This window comes from Chenopodium album, chromosome 13 (genome assembly GCF_948465745.1).
Source record: "Chenopodium album chromosome 13, dcCheAlbu1.1, whole genome shotgun sequence".
Lineage (NCBI taxonomy): Eukaryota > Viridiplantae > Streptophyta > Magnoliopsida > Caryophyllales > Amaranthaceae > Chenopodium > Chenopodium album.
Window position 1 is genome coordinate 37,369,570 of NC_137846.1, and position 17,591 is coordinate 37,387,160.

General features: G+C 34.5%; 1 protein-coding gene across 1 annotated transcript; it reads left to right on the plus strand.

The window, feature by feature from the left end:
• Positions 1-3,854: 3,854 nt before the first annotated feature.
• Positions 3,855-17,068, plus strand: LOC145574745 (uncharacterized). The gene is made up of 9 exons (XM_081632598.1): positions 3,855-4,655; positions 6,339-6,468; positions 7,200-7,717; positions 8,353-8,433; positions 8,581-8,679; positions 11,445-11,558; positions 11,641-11,724; positions 14,611-14,682; positions 16,521-17,068. The coding sequence occupies exons 1-3, from the start codon at positions 4,335-4,337 to the stop codon at positions 7,406-7,408; spliced, it is 660 nt and encodes a 219-aa protein (XP_081488724.1). The 5' UTR covers positions 3,855-4,334; the 3' UTR covers positions 7,409-7,717; positions 8,353-8,433; positions 8,581-8,679; positions 11,445-11,558; positions 11,641-11,724; positions 14,611-14,682; positions 16,521-17,068.
• The last annotated feature ends 523 nt before the right edge of the window (positions 17,069-17,591 follow it).

Genomic DNA, 17,591 nt, shown 5'->3' on the forward strand with positions numbered 1-17,591 from the left:
AATATCGGCCAACAAAAGATATATATAAGCCAACTGATTGAACATATAAGCCAACAAATGAACACATAAAAGCCAATAAAAGTAACAGGTAACCCAACAAATTAATCATATCAGTTAAGAAAATGAAACATATAACCCAACAATTAAAATATACATAACAACCAACAAAATAAATATATAAGCGAACTAAAAAAACATAAAAGCCAAATGATGTCTGATATCAGCCAACAAAAGAGATAATAAAACATATCAGTCAACAAAAACAATATTATATATATTAGCCAACCCAAAAACCATATCATCCAACAAAAGAAAATATCAGCCAACATATTATACATATCAGCCAACAAACTGAGAATATCAGATCATAGAGAAATAATCAAACAAACCATCAATATAAACAAATAAATCATATAAGCTAACAGAGATTAAAAATAAGTCAAGTTTAAAAACATGTAAGATAACAAATAAAGTATATATCAAATATTAAACAGAACATATCAGCCACAAAGAGAACATTTAAGCAACCTAGAGGAGTATATCAGCTAACAAGAGATATAAGCCAACAAGAGGAGTATATCAGCCAACAAAACATACATATCAGCCAACAAAAGGAGTATATCAACAAACAAAAGATACATATAAGTCAACATAAAGAACATATCAGCCAACAAATGAAGTGTATCAGCCAACAAATGAAGCGTATTAGCCAACAAACGAAGTGTTTCAACCAACAAAAAGAAAAGGCAACCCAACAAATTAAACATATCAGCTACCAAAATGAAACATACAAGCGAACAATTAAAATATACATAGTAGCCAACAAAATAAATATATCAGTTGACTAAAGACGCATAAAAGCCAAATGTTGTCTAATATCAGCCAACTAAAAAACCAAATCATCCAACATATGAAACATATCAGCCAACACATGAACTATATCAGCCAACAAATGAAGTGTATCAGTCAACAAAAGGAATATATTAGCCAACTCAAAAACCAAATCATCCAACATATGAAACATATCGGCCAACACATGAAACATATCAGCCAACAAATGAAGTGTCTCAGTTCAAAAAATGAAGTGTATCAGTCAACAAAAGGAATATATTAGCCAACTCAAAAACCAAATCATCCAATATATGAAACATATCAGCCAACACATTAAACATATCAGCCAACAAATGAAGTGTATCAGTCCACAAAAGGAATATATTAGCCAACTCAAAAACCAAATCATCCAACATATGAAACATATCAGCCAACACATTAAACATATAAGCCAACAAGTAAAAAAGATATATAAGCCGTCAATATGTTTATATAAGGCAATAAAATACATATATCATCCATCAATATCACCATAAACAAGCCATCACAGTAAATCTTATCACATTGTATAAAAGATATATAAGCCAATACCAAAAACATATTAGCCAATTCGTAAAACATTTCAAACAACAAAAAATATCAAGGAAAACAATCAAAATACCAAGAAACACAAAAGTTAAAAAAAGTAAAACATCATACCTAGAATCTGTTTGATTTTTTCTCTTTGAAGTTCCTTTTCGCACTTTAGATCTTCTGTAAATAAAAATAAAAAATAAAAAACAACATCAAATACAAATACAAATACTAATATCTAATTGAACTTTCCGAACAATCTACGGAATCATCAAAACCTAAATCAAAAAATTAAAGTAAGAAATTAAGAATTCGAAAAAAAAAACTGAATACCTAATGTTTGAAAGAGTTAACTTAGCATCATCTACTTCCGTATCTTTCAATGGCGGACGAGTGGCATTTTTCGACCTCATATTTAACGATTTACTTTGACGAAAGTATTGAATTGAGAAATCTTTCATAATTAAACAACAGAAAAATGTAGAAATTGAAAAAGCGAAGAAGAAAAGAAGTTGAAATTGCAGAAGTTGAAAGTTGAAATTGCAGAAGTAGAAATGGCGGTTTTTTTGGAATGAGAAAATGGCGGAATAAAGGGAAGGTTATAAATGGACTGAAAGTTGATATGGGCCTTTTCTAAAGGATCGTATTAAAATGGGCCGAAATTTTCACATACGCACAAACTGTTAGGTACAGGCGCCCCCACCCAATAGTTTGCGTAGAGGATAAGCAAGTAAAGGATGAATTAGGTGATAAAATGAGGAAAGAGAATGAATAGAGTAACTAGGATAGAGAAAAAGTTGCACAAAAATTCAAACTTCCATTATGTCTTCAACGGAACAGGATAGACAAATTTAAATTTCAATGACAAATATGCCCTAATATGTATAATATTTATACAACTAGTGCTGTCAAATTTCAAACCGAAACCGTTTAACTGCCCGAAACCGACCGACCCAAATGAGAACCGAACCGATTAAAAACAGATTTTTTTGAAACCTAAAACCGACCCGAACCGTATTTTAGTAAACTCGAAACCGAATCGACCCGAATAATGTTAAACCGTATAAGAACCGAACCCGTTAACAAACCGAACCAAATATAAACCGAACTGAAAGAAAACCGAACCGAAAAAGAACCGAACCGTATCTAACCCGAAACCGGTTCCAACCCGAAACCGTTTAAACTGGCAAAAAAACCGCTTACACCGAACCGTTAGCAAACTGCTACCCGTTTGCACCGAACCATTTAAAAACCGAACTGTTTGTAAACCGAACTAGTTATAAACCGAACAGTTTATGATTCAAACCGCTTCTAAATCGAACCGTTTACAAACTTTTTTATATAATTAAATGGATTTTTTTTTGACGGGAATATAATTAAATGGATTAAATTTTAGAAATCTTAGAATATTTTTTTTAAAATGGCAAGGCAAATCATTCATTAAGGATAATCAGTGTTCACAAACAAGAGCAAAACAAGCAGGCTCAGGCCCTGCCTCAAACTATTAGCAACACTACTGCCTCTAGTCATGTATATAAATGATTAGATAAGAAGCATATAATAACCTAATTGTAAACACAGTAATACATTAATACACTAACTCTTATAATCTATTTCGTAATAAACTAGTAAGATCAGTATGACTAAACTTGAAACAGAACATAATATGTATTTATAAAATCAATGAGAATTTGTTTATAATATGATGCCTAAATAGTAAATATGAAATGATTCGCGACTTTATATAAAACTTGTGAACGCAAAAGGTTAGCAAGTACTATCAAATTTCAAACCAAAACCATTTAACTGCCCGAATCCAAACAACTCGATAAACATTTTATTTTTTGAAACCGAAAACCGACCCGAACCGTAATTTAGTAAACTTGAAATGGAACCGATATGAATAACGTTAAAGTGGTTAAACCATCGAAAAACCGAACCAGTTATAAACTGAACCGAAAAAGAACCGAAAAAGAACCGAACCAGTTATAAACTGAACCAAAAAAGAACCGAACTGTTTTTTAACCCGAAACTGTTTGAACCGGGATAAAAACCGTTTGCACCGCACCGTTAACAAACCGCAACCCGTCTGCACCGAACCGTTTACTACCCGGACTGTTTACAACCCGAACCGAATTAAAACCGCTTAAGAATAAACCGAAACCGATAACTATTTAAACCGAACCAAAACCGACCCGTGAGACAATTAAACCGATTCCAAACCGACCCGATTGAATACCGAACCGATTTCAAACCGAACCGAAACCGAATTGTCAAACCATTTTGACAGTGCTATGACATGTACCTCAGAACGACTCTAACTATTGGGACACAAACTAGATTAACGATAAAATAAAATAAAACACGATAAAATATAAATAAATCGAGTGGGACCAATGTCACGTTGTCACACTCTACTATCACGTAAACACAAAAACATTACAACCCTAATCCACAAACTAATTATTGAAACTCACTCTCATCTGTAGAAGTCAGACATGTTTGCCATTCTTTTGATTCCTTCTCTTGTCATTTCTTCTTCCACTTGCACTTTTTAAAACTTTATTCAACCACAACTCCTCTACCTTATCACGAGCTCTTCCTGAACCAACAACAATGGCGGAAAAAAGGAAATCTCATAAATCATAAAGCTTCTAATTTTGTCTCAACTCTTCCTCTTTAAGAATCAATTAAAGCTATTTTCCCCACCATTTTTCCCTTTCTCTCTCCTATTGTCGGTGATTGTTGAAACTTTCTGGATCTCTCACATTATGTGTAAGATTTCTTTAATGGCGTCGAATTGTTGGGATTATCCTCCATTTGGGTTGTATTCGGTTGCGGTTTTCGAATTGAGTTCGATTTTCTCATGAACATGTTTAGTTTAGCTGAATTTTTGATTTAGTCCAGATTTTTGATTTTAGGGTTAGAAAATGGAGGATATTGGGTTGGTTCAGCAAGGTTGGAAATGGGTGCAATCTCAAAAGTATGCATGTTCATTTGCTCGAACAACTGCTTGTTGTATCAGAGATAGGGTTTGGGTCGCCATTGATCGACATTGGCCAATGGTTTGTAATGGTTGCAAGAATTTCTGTAGGTTTGTGGTTTTAGTGTTGGTTTATTGGAAGGATAGCTTTTTAAGGGGTTTTCGATCGTTGATTGGGCTGCAATCGGCGGCATTGCTGGTCATTATGTGGAGTTGTTTTTTGAGCTTGACCTCCATATCTTGTTTGGTTTATGTCTTGATTAGTATGGTAAGTTTTGATTTATTTTTCGCGGTTTTAAATTACTCCCCTTGACCCCGTATTTAGATAGATATGTTGATCTTTATTAGATTCGTTCTTAATTATGTGGTGTTTTGAATAGTCTTGATTATGTGATCGGGTTTCACGTTTGTCACTGTGTGTTAGGATATGGTGTAGTGTGTGTTCTGTGGATGTTATGCCTCGAATATTCTTAGTGAATATGTGACCTGTCGCCTTCTAATAGGGTGGTTGATGATGAGAAATGTGAAGTATGAAGAGAATTTCTGGGTTGCAAACCTTGTGGACAATAAATTGCTGATTCTGCCGATGGGCTTTTGGCATTGTTATACTTTATCATATACGCGGTTTCTTCACTTAGAGAGTGTTTGGTTATGCGATTATATAACTGGGTTTTACAACAGTTGCTCTAAATTATGCTAGATTCTTGATGGAAAAAGTGTGGTGTACAGGTGTAGTGTTGTGTGGGTGTTTTGCTTCCTTGAATTGTTTAGTGACGGAGTTGATTTGAATTGTGGGCTTCTAGAAGGCTAGTTATTAATGAGAAATGATAATTTTTTACTGAATAACACAGACTTGCTTAATCCTTCTTGGCAATGACATGTAAATTGTAAATAGTGCTTATAGGCTGTTCACACACTCTCATACTTTATCTTATCTGAGGTGTCTACGTGTAGAGTGTGTTTGGTTTGGAGTAAATTATCTTCCTCCATTCAGTTGTAGAGGGGTGGAACATTGTTTCTTGAGGATGGAACTACTTTTCCCAAGGAAAGTTTGTCCACATGTTCCTTTGTATTTGACTGTTTTTATTGTTTTTGTTATCCTCTCCATTCTTTTGTCAATCTTCCATTAAATAAAATGTGACATGAATGATGCATCATCTACACCACATCATATAAAATAATTTCATGCCACTACATATATGTATAAAAAGAAACATGAAATGCATAGAACTTTGTGCTTCTTTAGAATCCTTGACGATTCCTCAGTAGAATCATATCACCGTGATAAAGGCCCTCCCTCTTTATGCCTTGTACATCAATGCCTGAACAGCTTCCGCTATTAACTTTTTATGGTTACTTCATCATTATGGAACGAGTTGCCACTTTTCTCTGATTACGTAGTAAGAATATGTAAGGTTTAATTAGTAAAAGATAATTTGAAAGAATGTGGGTAATTTGCTATTGCACCTGTTGTTCAATACTTCACTTTTCCAAAGTGCAATATATTTATGAGCATCCAAGTTAAAATTCGCTTCTAATTCCTGGCTTGTCTCAATGAATTTAGAGCTTGACTAAATTTGAGGATTTTCTTTGAGGACTTCCACAGATGACTGGATGTTGAATTTCCTGTTCTTTGATCTACTTTGATGTACGTAGTGCAAGAATTTGCTGACTTAGGTTTTCGTAAACTACTGTTGTCATGCATATCTTCCTTGCAAAGTACTGAGTGATCACCACATAATTCACTCAGTGGTAATAATCATCATTTGCCTCATAACTAAAGAGGATATTCAGTGCTAATCAATTCATTTTAAAATACTGCAGGGCTGAAGTGTTACATCTATTTGATTCTTCTTTTTTTACTTATCACCAACTAAACTTTATGTGTTTGGATTCCTAATTATGCTACCAAATAGCTTTGGACTTATGCACTTGAATTTGAAAATTTCAGGCAGCTGCTGGAGTTGCTGTTCAGTACTTGGGCTACACACCTGGTCTTTTTATTGTAGGGCTGTTTGCCATTTTAATTTTGTGGATGTATGCTAACTTCTGGATCACAGGAATATTGTTTGTGGTAGGAGGTAAAGTTTATTTTCTTACCTGCTAGGTCTTGCTGTCAAAAGAGAAAGATAAATATATCTAACTTTAACGATTCATATGCTTGCTTATCTGCCTTATCATTTTCAAATACTGCTTGTAGAAATTCAATAGCTTACTCAATGTAAATGTAATGAATTAACAAAAAAAGATAGTGAGGTTTAGTTAGTTAATATAATATGAATAAAAAAGAAAATAATGGAGGTTTTTATTTATTTTTTTTTATTTTTAACGGTGAATAAAAGTAAGTGGAGAAGTGTTCTTTTTATTTGAGGACTAGATTTTTGGGTCAAATGGGACTTTTATTTGGGGAAGGATGACATTTGTTTCCTTCTGCTGAAGCTTACAGTACCTTTATTTGTTTTTTAAAGAATAGGTAATTGTAAAAAGTTTGAGAGACGATAAAATAGATTAGAGACAGTGATTTTGGATTGGCAGCCCTTGCATAAAATGTTTTTGTTAGAATAATATTTTGTATATTATCAGCTCATTGAACATCTAGTACTTCAAAATTTGAATGGTCATGAGATCCTAGATTTTAAACATGATTACTGAAAATTAATATAATGGAAGGTAGGCAACATAGCTGCTGCATCTTTAGTTTCTATTTGTAGAATATATAGGGAGGTAGATTCTAGTTCTCAATAGCCTCATTTGCTGTATATATTAATTTTGTGAGCAAAATATAACGCTTTGTAAGTCTTTTGTTATGCAGGTTACTTGTTTTCCCTAAATCATGCACGATTGGTGGTCTTGATGGCAATGCTTTATTCTGTTTACTGTGTGAAAGTACGAATAGGATTGGTTGGCCCTTTCCTTTCAGTTAACCTTGCATTCCTATCAAATGATGCATTCAATTATTTGTTGCAATGGTGTGATACTCTGAACGAGAATACACGCTATGAGGAGCATAAAGCATCATAAGAATTTACAGAGGATAATTTTTCTGGAGAATGTGAATATTCTATTCCCTCTGATGAATCTGAAGAACAGCCCTCATCTACTTCAGCTGGCAAAGCATCCAGTAAAACTGCAAATAGAACAACTTCTAGTACTACAACTGTCTTGAAAAATCAGAAAGAAGCTTCTCCTAGTCAGGTGATCAAAGAAGACAAATGTTCATTAACTGAAATGAGAAGAATTTTAAGCTGTAATGACCATTATGAAGCATTGGGATTTCCTCGCCACAAGAAAATTGATGCTACTGTACTAAAAAAGGAATATAGGAAAAAGGTACAAAGTAAACCTTAATTTCCTGTTCAGTTTTCAGCTTACCTTTTAATCTCTATGTAATTTTGATACTAGTGTCGTTAATTAGATAACAAAACCAATTGGCATTTGTCCGACTGCTATCTACTTTTATTCTTGCGTTGCTTTGATTCCTGAACTTCTACAATACATTCACTTTAGTGATTGTCCAGCCAGATCTGCTGCTGTGTACATGTGGCTACCTTCCAGCTAAATGGCTTTAATGCTATTAAATGCCAAAGTTGGTTGTCCTTATGCAGTAAGATCAGTAAACTTTTCATGTTGAATTGCTGAGCAATGGGCTCTTATATAGTGCCGAATATTTCATGTTATTGATGCATCTTTCTGTTGCAACAATATGCAGAATGGATGTACGTGCTAACAAAAGGATAAATTTGTTGGCACTTTTATCCTTTACACTCATTTTCTTTTGCTGAATCGTCTCTTTTAATCATTGCTTGGAAGTCAGAAACTTTCTAGAATTGGAATTTTTCTGTTGACATAGCGATGTGACGTGTTAGTTTGTTTACCTAATAATAAAGAGAATTATTCTTGCACTTTATCATCTTATCTGTTTCTTTTGATCTGTGTTGCATCAATTCATTCTTTCCATTGTACAGGCCATGCTAGTGCATCCCGATAAAAATATGGGAAGTCCACAAGCAAGTGAGTCGTTTAAGAAGCTTCAGTGTGCTTATGAGGTAATGAGTATGGTTCTAATGTTTAATTAAACCTTTTATATTTAATCCATTTGCTTTACTCTGCCTGTATTATTATAAGTTGTTTTGATTACCAGGAAGAATTGTTTGTTACTTTGTGTCCACAACTTAGTTCATTACTGATTTCAGGTACTTTCGGATTCTACTAAGAGAAGAGATTATGATGAGCAATTGAGGAAGGAGGAGTATAAAAATATTTCCCAAAAGTCTCCTAGCACCTCAAATCAGGTAATCAATTGGATTAGTCATTGAATTAAACATTAATAGAATCTCTGCAGGAGCATTTCATATGTTGGCAACTAGCCTCTTAGGTATTTTATCATGATCCATGCTAGTGTTTTGTAATCCACATCATACTAAGAATAGGTAAGGGTTTCCAAATATGACTGTGCAACTATGCTAGCATCAAGCTTAGAAAGAAGTCAAGTATGCACTTGTGAATGACCTTTTATTTTAACAATTATTAAATATACATTTTTCCTATTACTACCTCTGTTAAAATGTATTTGCAACATGTACCATAAATGGAAACTACAACTTATTTGCAACAAATGGTTTCTTTCTTTTTTTTACTTGTCATTTCTCTCTATCCCTCTCTCATTTATTTCTCTCTCTCCATATACCACTCAAACAAATTTTACCTAGATATTGATGAAATGTCACATCAATCAATCAATCAATCAATCAATCAAAGCCTTAATCCCAAAAGTGGGGTCGGCTAACATGAACCAAATTTGATTATTCCGTGTAGTCATCAACATAAATCTTTCTCCTCCATCCCTTACGATCCAAAACTTCATCCTCACGTAAATCCATGCACTTCATATCCTTCCTCACTCCTTCCAACCAAGTCATCTTTGGTCTCCCTCTTCCTCGTTTAATCCCTCCATGGTCCCACTCTTCCACTCTTCGCACCGGTGCACCCTCGGGTCTCCGTCTTACATGTCCAAACCAACGCAGACGATTTTCCCTTAATTTATCTACAATGCCCGCCACACCTACTTTCTTGCGAATAACCTCATTTCTGATTCTATCTCTTAAAGTGTTTCCACACATCCACCTTAACATGCGCATTTCCGTAACCTCCATCTTTTTAATATGCTCTTTCTTAGAAGCCCAACATTCTGTACCATAGAGCAACACTGGTCTTATGGCAGTCCTGTAGAATTTTCCCTTCAACTTTAAGGGAATGCTGCGGTCGCATAGCACTCCCGTGGCCGCTCTCCATTTAAGCCACCCTGACTTAATCCTGTGGGTCACGTCTTGATCAATGTCACCATTCTTCTGGATGATCGACCCTAGGTACTTAAAACATTCACTCATGGTCAAATCCTTTCTGATGTAGTGATGAAATGTCACATCACTACAAATAAATTGAAACAGAGTTATTATTATTATTTTTTTCTATTGGCGGTAGGAGTGTTTGTTAACACAACTTTGGACAGTGATTGTGCTTTGGCTAACAGTATTCATGGCAACACAAGGGTCAAATTTATTTGAGGACATTTCTTATCTGAGATTAGGTGAAAGGGAGGGGGAGGGGATTTCCCGCATTTTACATTGGAAAACTTTAAAAGTGAGGAAGGGGGTACAATAAGGATGCTCCCTGATCACTTGAACATAATGAGCTATTATGCAATGTTTTTGCTAGGCGTATGGTAGGACATGTTTTCTTTTCAAAAGCCTGGTCTAAGTTTGAGCAGTTTATAAAAGGCATGCCTTGGTGCAAGGTGGTGGCATGGACCCTGTGGTTATTTTTTTAGTCTAGGCACACCAAAAGGTGCACTGAGGCGCACAACTTGTTTTCCAGAACTTTTTTTTCTTCACATTTAGTAAGTGTGCTCAACTCAGTGAGGTTAGGCACGCCTAAGGTTTACGGAAATCCTTATCGCCGTGTTGCGCTTTGGAGCTTTTTCATACACTGAATTCCATGAGATAGAGCTAGCTCTGGTAGCTAAAGGTAGGATGTCATTGTGGCCATCAGTACATGCTGCTTTCAGTTTTGCTAGACTAAAAATTCATACGTCAAAACAATTCCTCGTCTCTTGTTGAAGCTATCATAAATTGATTATTTTTTCCATTTTAGTTATGTGCTGGACACAGCAGCTTTTCATCCTTTTTTTAACACACTTACACTCAAATTACTCTGCTGTTTTTTCCACTATCAATTTTGGACTAGTTTCTCTGGCCTTTAATTTGTTGGCTACATACTACATGCACCAAGGTTATACAAGTGGCTAAGTTTAGTTCTTCGGGTTTTTCCTCTTCTTTTATTCGGGCTCTGTTTGCTTTGATGGAAACCTTTCCTAGAAAAATGATTTGGTTTGTTAAGAGGTGTAAGACAAATTTCCAAAAGGTGGAGGGTAGCTCTTCAATGGTGCAAAACATTTACCTTTTGTAAGAAAGGATGCCACATATTTTTCCCATAGCTAGAATCCCTACTCTTTCATCTTCTCTTTCAATCTCTCCTCCCATTCACCATCTACTCTTTCTCTACATCTTTCCTTCTAAAGAACCTGACAAAGGAAAACTATTTTATAATTGTGTTTACCCTTGAAAATTGTTTACTATGGGAAATTATTTTATTTTTCATCAAACTAAATGGGGCTTAAATGACTGAATAGGGAACTCAATTATGGACACTTACATTGTGGATATCGCTCAACTATATCAGATGATTGAAAAGCATGTCTGCAAGACTTTGTAGTTGGAGTCTGATGCATTATGTGTGCATTTTCATCTAATGCCTTGCCCCTTGTATTTGTGGATGCTTTCATCTTTTGGCTCTGTGAGCCTCTCCAAGTCTCCATAATAAGATTTTCCAGCATTATTATAGGTTATTTCTGGTACATGGCATCAATCATTACCATAAAGGTGGTTTTTATTTATTATTTTTGGTGGGTGGTGTGCTCACCATTAAAATGAATGCATACTCATCTTTATGAAACACTATGTGAATATCACATCTGATGATATTTTTGTGCCTTACACAGGAATCACGTGAGTTTTTCACTGAGGAGTCAAGACGGATACAATGCACAAAATGTGGCAATTCACACATATGGGTTTGTACTAATCGGTCTAAGGCCAAGGCACGATGGTGTCAGGTGCGTGTTTGAGGAATTTAGTCTTTATTGGATGCCTGTGTTGCTTCTCTCATCTTTATTTTGTTCATTATTTTCATCACAGGACTGTGGTCAGTATCATCAAGCTAAGGATGGAGATGGTTGGGTTGAATACAAAGGATCACTTGTCTTCAATGTACCTCAAAAGGTATGTTTGAATTCAAATAACCATGGATAGATGTCCCAAATATCCTAATATGTTGATTGCCAAGTTAGTTACTTGAAGAAGATTCCATGGTCCTTAATAATTTTTTGTATAACGTATCTTTCTTTTGTGTGATTTGCCTCTCATTTACAATTAACTTAAAGTTCCTATATCCACTAGGTGCCACACCTCACCTACATATTAAATTTGGTTTCAATGCTTATTGATATTTGGCTTACTTTTCCAGTCATTGCATTGACCTTCAAATCCAACAGAGATAATTCCAGGCGACAAAGTCATTGGCTGACATTTGTTTTCTCTTTTAACTACCAAAATACAGTGAAGAGGCTGCTATACAGCTCACCTGACCATTTTTTTCCATTTATCCAAGGGTTTTACTTAGAATTCTGGCAGAGCTATTTGAATTGTAGTTACTCCTCTAGTCCTATGTTGCAAGAACACAAACAAGCCCACGAAACTGTAACATTACCCAAAATATGATTGGTAGATGTAAGATTTTCACCTGGTTTTACAGGAATCTCTTCACCTTTCCACCTCTGTTTATCCTCCAACAAGCTTCATTCACTTGTAAATTGTTATTGGAGTAGAATTTTAATGTTTCACTCACTAAAAGCATAGGAATGATGTTTATATTCACTCTCTAAATGAAAAGTGACAAAAGAATTGCAAAACTTTGTTGGGGAAATTTTCATGTTATTTAAGTAAAAACCACCATTTTATTAAAAGCACAATTGCACAAAGCTATCATTTGAATAGCTGAAACTTAAAAAGTGTCTTAAGACTTTACATTGTCCCGCTGATCTGTGGGCTCAGAAAGAGTAAGATGAACTAAATCAAGTCTTAAACCTTTAAGAATAAAGCTGCAGAGAATTTAAGTCCAAAGCAACCAAACTACCAGTAATAGTGTACCATCAATCAATATTATCCAAGAAGGATAAAAAAGAAGCCTGGAAATGCACAGTACTTTTATTAGTGTAATCGCATCATGTCTTGTTATGCTGATGTTATATGGCTACCAACTCCATTATAGACATACACAAAATTAAATGATTGATGATTAAAGGATATTTGAATTCATATCTCCAATCATGGGTGTATGCTGAACGTAATCGCCTAACAAGGAAGGGGCAAATATGCATGGTGGTAGAACCCAAGGTGAATACTGCATTTTAGGAATTAATTTAGTATAACAATATCAATTAGTGTCTGCTGTCTGGCGACTAAATCAGTTAAATGCAGCCATCATTGACCCAGAGGGATTACTTACTGGGTCTTGAGCTTATTACATTTTATAGTTGGCATTTTTTGACATTTTGTTTATTTATTTATTTATTTTTTTCAAGAAATTGTTGCCCATTCTTAATTCATTGCTTTCCAGATAGATGTGGCTGAGCTTGAAATTTAATAATTGTCTGTAATGGAAAGAAAGATAAGTTGGAAAAAAAACTCTAAAGATATTTTGGATTGTTCTCGGCAGTTTCAATTTTGTATCCAGCCACCCATAATCTATGAAGAGAAAGGATGTTAAAGGGTATAATAAACAATCTATGCTTATGTATGAGAAAAGATGAATTATAATATTGAAAACAATAATATATAAAAATAAATTAAAAGCCATCAGTTCTAAAGTGTTTTAAGTCCTGTAAGGGGTCTGAAAACCAAGCTTTTGAACGATGAACTTGTACTTCCTCGGATGAAAATAGTAAAGATATGATTATCTTTTTTTTTTCTTTTATTATTATTTATTTATTTATTTATTATTATTATTATTATTATTATTATTATTATTATTATTAACCTGGTTGCGGTGATGGAGGTGGTATTTTAGCATGGCTAGTTGCCTACTAATAGACTGTGGAGTCATGATATGAGGCTTGTTTGAGGTAAAATGAGTTGAAATTCTGGGTTGGGTGATTTTTTTGTGTCCTGTCTATCTAAATTCGAACAAGATAATATCGATTGTGTATGATTTTATTCCGAAATACGCCCTCCATCCGACAGAAAGCTTCCCATCTCTCTTGGGTACATGGTTGATAGTTGTAGGAGGGTGTTGGTGGTGGGATTTTCTAAGTATAAGTGAGTAATAATATTATTTAGTGGGTGTTCTTTATTGGGATTTTCTAAGTATAAGTGAGTAATAATATTATATAGTGGGTGTTCTTTATTGTTTTTTCGAAGAAGGTGAAAGATGGGAGCGTGGGACTATATTGTTTTTTTTGGGAGTATAGCTAAGATGAATATAAAATGGAGGAAAAGGAAAATGTTTTTATATCATATTCACCAAGTCAAACGAAAAATGGAAAGTTTTTGTGGGACAAACAATAAGAGAGATGAGAAGTTTTTTGTGAGTCGGAGGAAGACCTTTTAACCTTAAGATTAGTCTTTGTTTTATCATCTTTCTGGTTATTAAATTGAGGGGATGTTGGTTAGATATTTGAATAAACTCGGGGTGAGTAGGTAACTGATAACAATAAGGCTACTGTTGCATACATTCATACCTTTTACGAGTCTGGTGTCCTGTATTCTGCTCTGTAAATCACAAGCATTTCCTTCAAATGTTTTAACATTCATTATGACTAATCATGTTACTGGCCGTGTATTTGTCTGTTCACATTGTATTTGTCTATTTATTTATTTATTTATATTATTTGGTACTTTGTAAATTTGCAATCGCAATTGTGCATTTGTGCATTTGCCTATTTGGCGCTTGTGTTTTTTGGTTCCTAAAAACGTCCACCCAGTTTGATGAACACATTGTATTGTAATGTATTGCAATTTTATGAGCTATGTGTTTGATGTTTGTGTCGTTAATTGTATTGCTGACAATCGTCAATTGTATTTGCTGACAACTATTGTATCTGCTGACAGATGGAAATTCCTCGTGCCTTTGTTTGTGCTGAAAGTAAGATATTTGATGTGTCAGAATGGGCTATCTGTCAGGTATATTTACCCACTTTACATTTGTACCCTTTTTTATGCAGCTAGTTATGAAGTTTACATTACTAGGTTTTATTTTGGAGGCTGCTCTTACATCCAATTTATCTGCTGTTAAATCTTTCTCAAGGCGGCTGTATTACACAACTTTGTTCTGCTTTTATTTTGGAGGAAGCAGCATTTTAATATTTACTGTTAAAATAGTATAACCCCTGTTTGCAGACCTAATAAATGAGCAGAATCATCATAGGACTTGGTTTGTATCATCATCCATTACTATTAAGTATTAACCGTATTAGGTAAGTAGTCTAAGCTATTGATTTTGCATGACTGATATAAGTTAAAAAGTACAATTATGGTTGTGTATTAGTGTATTACAACCATATCAAATATCTGAGGGTTGTAGAATTCCATGACGATTTACTAATTTCCCTTATATCTGAAGATTAACTAATAATTAAGCTCTTGAGAAGCCTGCTAGAGTTCATCCAGATGGCAGTTGCTTTGGGTGTGCAACATTATTGAGGAGATGACATTTAGCAGACAGGACTTCAGTTTATTTATTTATTATTTTTTCCCCCTTGATGAGTTGCTATATGCAGCATTATGGAGGGAATGGCCTTCATTGACACAAAATCAGTTTTCCCCGCCCTTTCATAACAAATTTAGTATCTTCATTTAAGCAAAAGCTTTACTGGAATTTGCTAAGTGACGAGTTAAATCCATCAATTGGTATTAATTGTAAATCAATGACGACGATTCAAATTGAGGATTTAAGCTAGTTGGGCCATCCAGCCTATGTCTTTATGAAGCGATGCGGCTGTTGTCCTTGTGGATTTCCTTTCTCTTCACCTGTTCCATTTTGAGTAATCGAGATGACTAAGGGATATAAAGTCTAGTTTAAAACAGTGTCTTTCATGAATAAGGATGTAAATTAACGCTACGAGGCAGTGGTTTATCGCTACATATCTTTTTACTGACTAACTGAACATATCTCCCTTTTTTATTTTATGTATAATTATTTGATTAGAATCATGATTTTATTCAACATGTTTTAGTTTTGATATTATAGCCTTTGAATTTCTGATTTCCTCCAAAATATTGCTTTTTTTTCTTTTATCAAATTTTGCATCATTGATGCAAGAGATAATATTTAACAGACAAATTGAAGGACTTTTGTCAAGTAAATAGATCCTTCAGTTTTTCAGAAAACAAGAGTAAAGATTACTCTGCAGTCTCTGCTAGTTAATTTCCTTATCTGGTATCTCTCACATTTGGTTTTTGCTTTTACTTTTGGTTTTGCTTGAACTTTTCATAGCTGCTATTGAAAATGAATCATAAATTAATTAATATCCAGTTTCTGAATATGTAAATTAGGTACTACCTCTGTTTCACATTTTTTGCAACTTTGAAGGGTGCATGGGCTTCTTGGCAAAATTTGTTTGTGAGTGTAAGACAGAGAGAGAAAAAGAGGAATGCATGTGACAAAAGGCAAAATTTGTTTGTGAGTGTAATATTTAACAGACGAATTGAAGGACTTTTGTCAAGTAAATAGATCCTTTGCACTTACCAAACTGTCGGGTTATATGGCTCTAGCAGAAGTTAGAAACTGTGAGTAAAAGCCATTGATATATGTCATCCGTTTCTCTGGTAGTGGTGCACCTGTCATTTGGATCTGGTACAGTGAAACAAATAGATGCTGCTAATTTGTCCTTGAATTGCTTGTCATCTGTTTAAATTCATGATAGGAGTATTGCTGATTGTAACCTCATAACCAAGTCCAATTAGATGTGGTAGTGAAGTCGATTAATGTGGTCATTCTCTAACCGATGGAAGTTTTTCAGGGAATGGCTTGTAGACCCAATACCCATCGACCGAGTTTCCATGTAAACATGGTTGGTTTGGAGAAGACAACTCGCTCAAACTCGAGTAGATTCCAATGGGGTTTGGATGCAGAAATGATGGATGAAGATGAAGAAGAGTTTGATCTGTGGCTTCAACAGGCTCTGGCATCTGGTCTTTTTTGTGAGACTTCAAAACGGCGAAAGACCTGGAGTCCATTCAAATTAAACCAAAAAAAGAAGCAATGGCGAAGATCATCTTCAGGATTGACTTAAAACGTGGAATCATAATTTGATTTCCGTTTATGATAATCCTGCTCGTGAATCAAAGAAATGATTGGTTATCTAAATTGGGTAATTGTCACAAGATGGTGGCTGTTCCTTGACCTCTGCAACGTATGATTCGAAGAGGATGACTTCGATTGGGGGTAGCTGTACCGAGAAAGTGAAATATGAGTCCCAGTATCAGTTTGACGTTCCCAAATTGTAAATATGAATGTAAATGCAGCTTTGTATTTCTTAGCAAATATCAATTTTGTTGCATTTCGGGACGGTCGATGATAAACCCCTTGAGAGCAGTATGTGGTACGCAAATGCTAGGATGTGCCCACTGTACATTATTAAAATTGTAAAAGATGATGTACTGGTTGGTTGTAATAAATAAATAAAAAAAGAAAAAGAAAAAAAAAAAACATTTTTCAGAAAACAAGAGTAAAGATTACTCTGCAGTCTCTGCTAGTTAATTTCCTATCTGGTATCTATCAGTCTATCACATTTGGTTTTTGCTTTTACTTTTGGTTTTGCTTAAACTTTACGTAACTGCTATTGAAAATGAATCGTAAATTAATTAATATCCAGTTCCTGAATTTGTAAATAAGTTACTACCTCCGTTACATATTAGTTGCAACTTTGGAATATTTTATCTCTCATAAATAATCCCCAAAGTTGCAACTAATATGTAACGGAGGTAGTATATGTTTCAGGAAGGATACACATGAGGAGGAAGTCTTGGAAAAAATTGGAGAGGGTCCAATTGGACCAGCGCACCAATAAAATAATAATATCTCGAATTAA

Excerpts from the sequence above, each read along its gene's own strand:
- LOC145574745 (XM_081632598.1), top strand. The coding sequence starts at position 4,335 with ATGGAGGATATTGGGTTGGTTCAGCAAGGTTGGAAATGGGTGCAATCT. Across the intron at positions 4,656-6,338 it reads TTTATGTCTTGATTAGTATG|GCAGCTGCTGGAGTTGCTGT; the intron begins GTAAGTTTTGAT and ends TGAAAATTTCAG. Across the intron at positions 6,469-7,199 it reads AATATTGTTTGTGGTAGGAG|GTTACTTGTTTTCCCTAAAT; the intron begins GTAAAGTTTATT and ends TTTGTTATGCAG.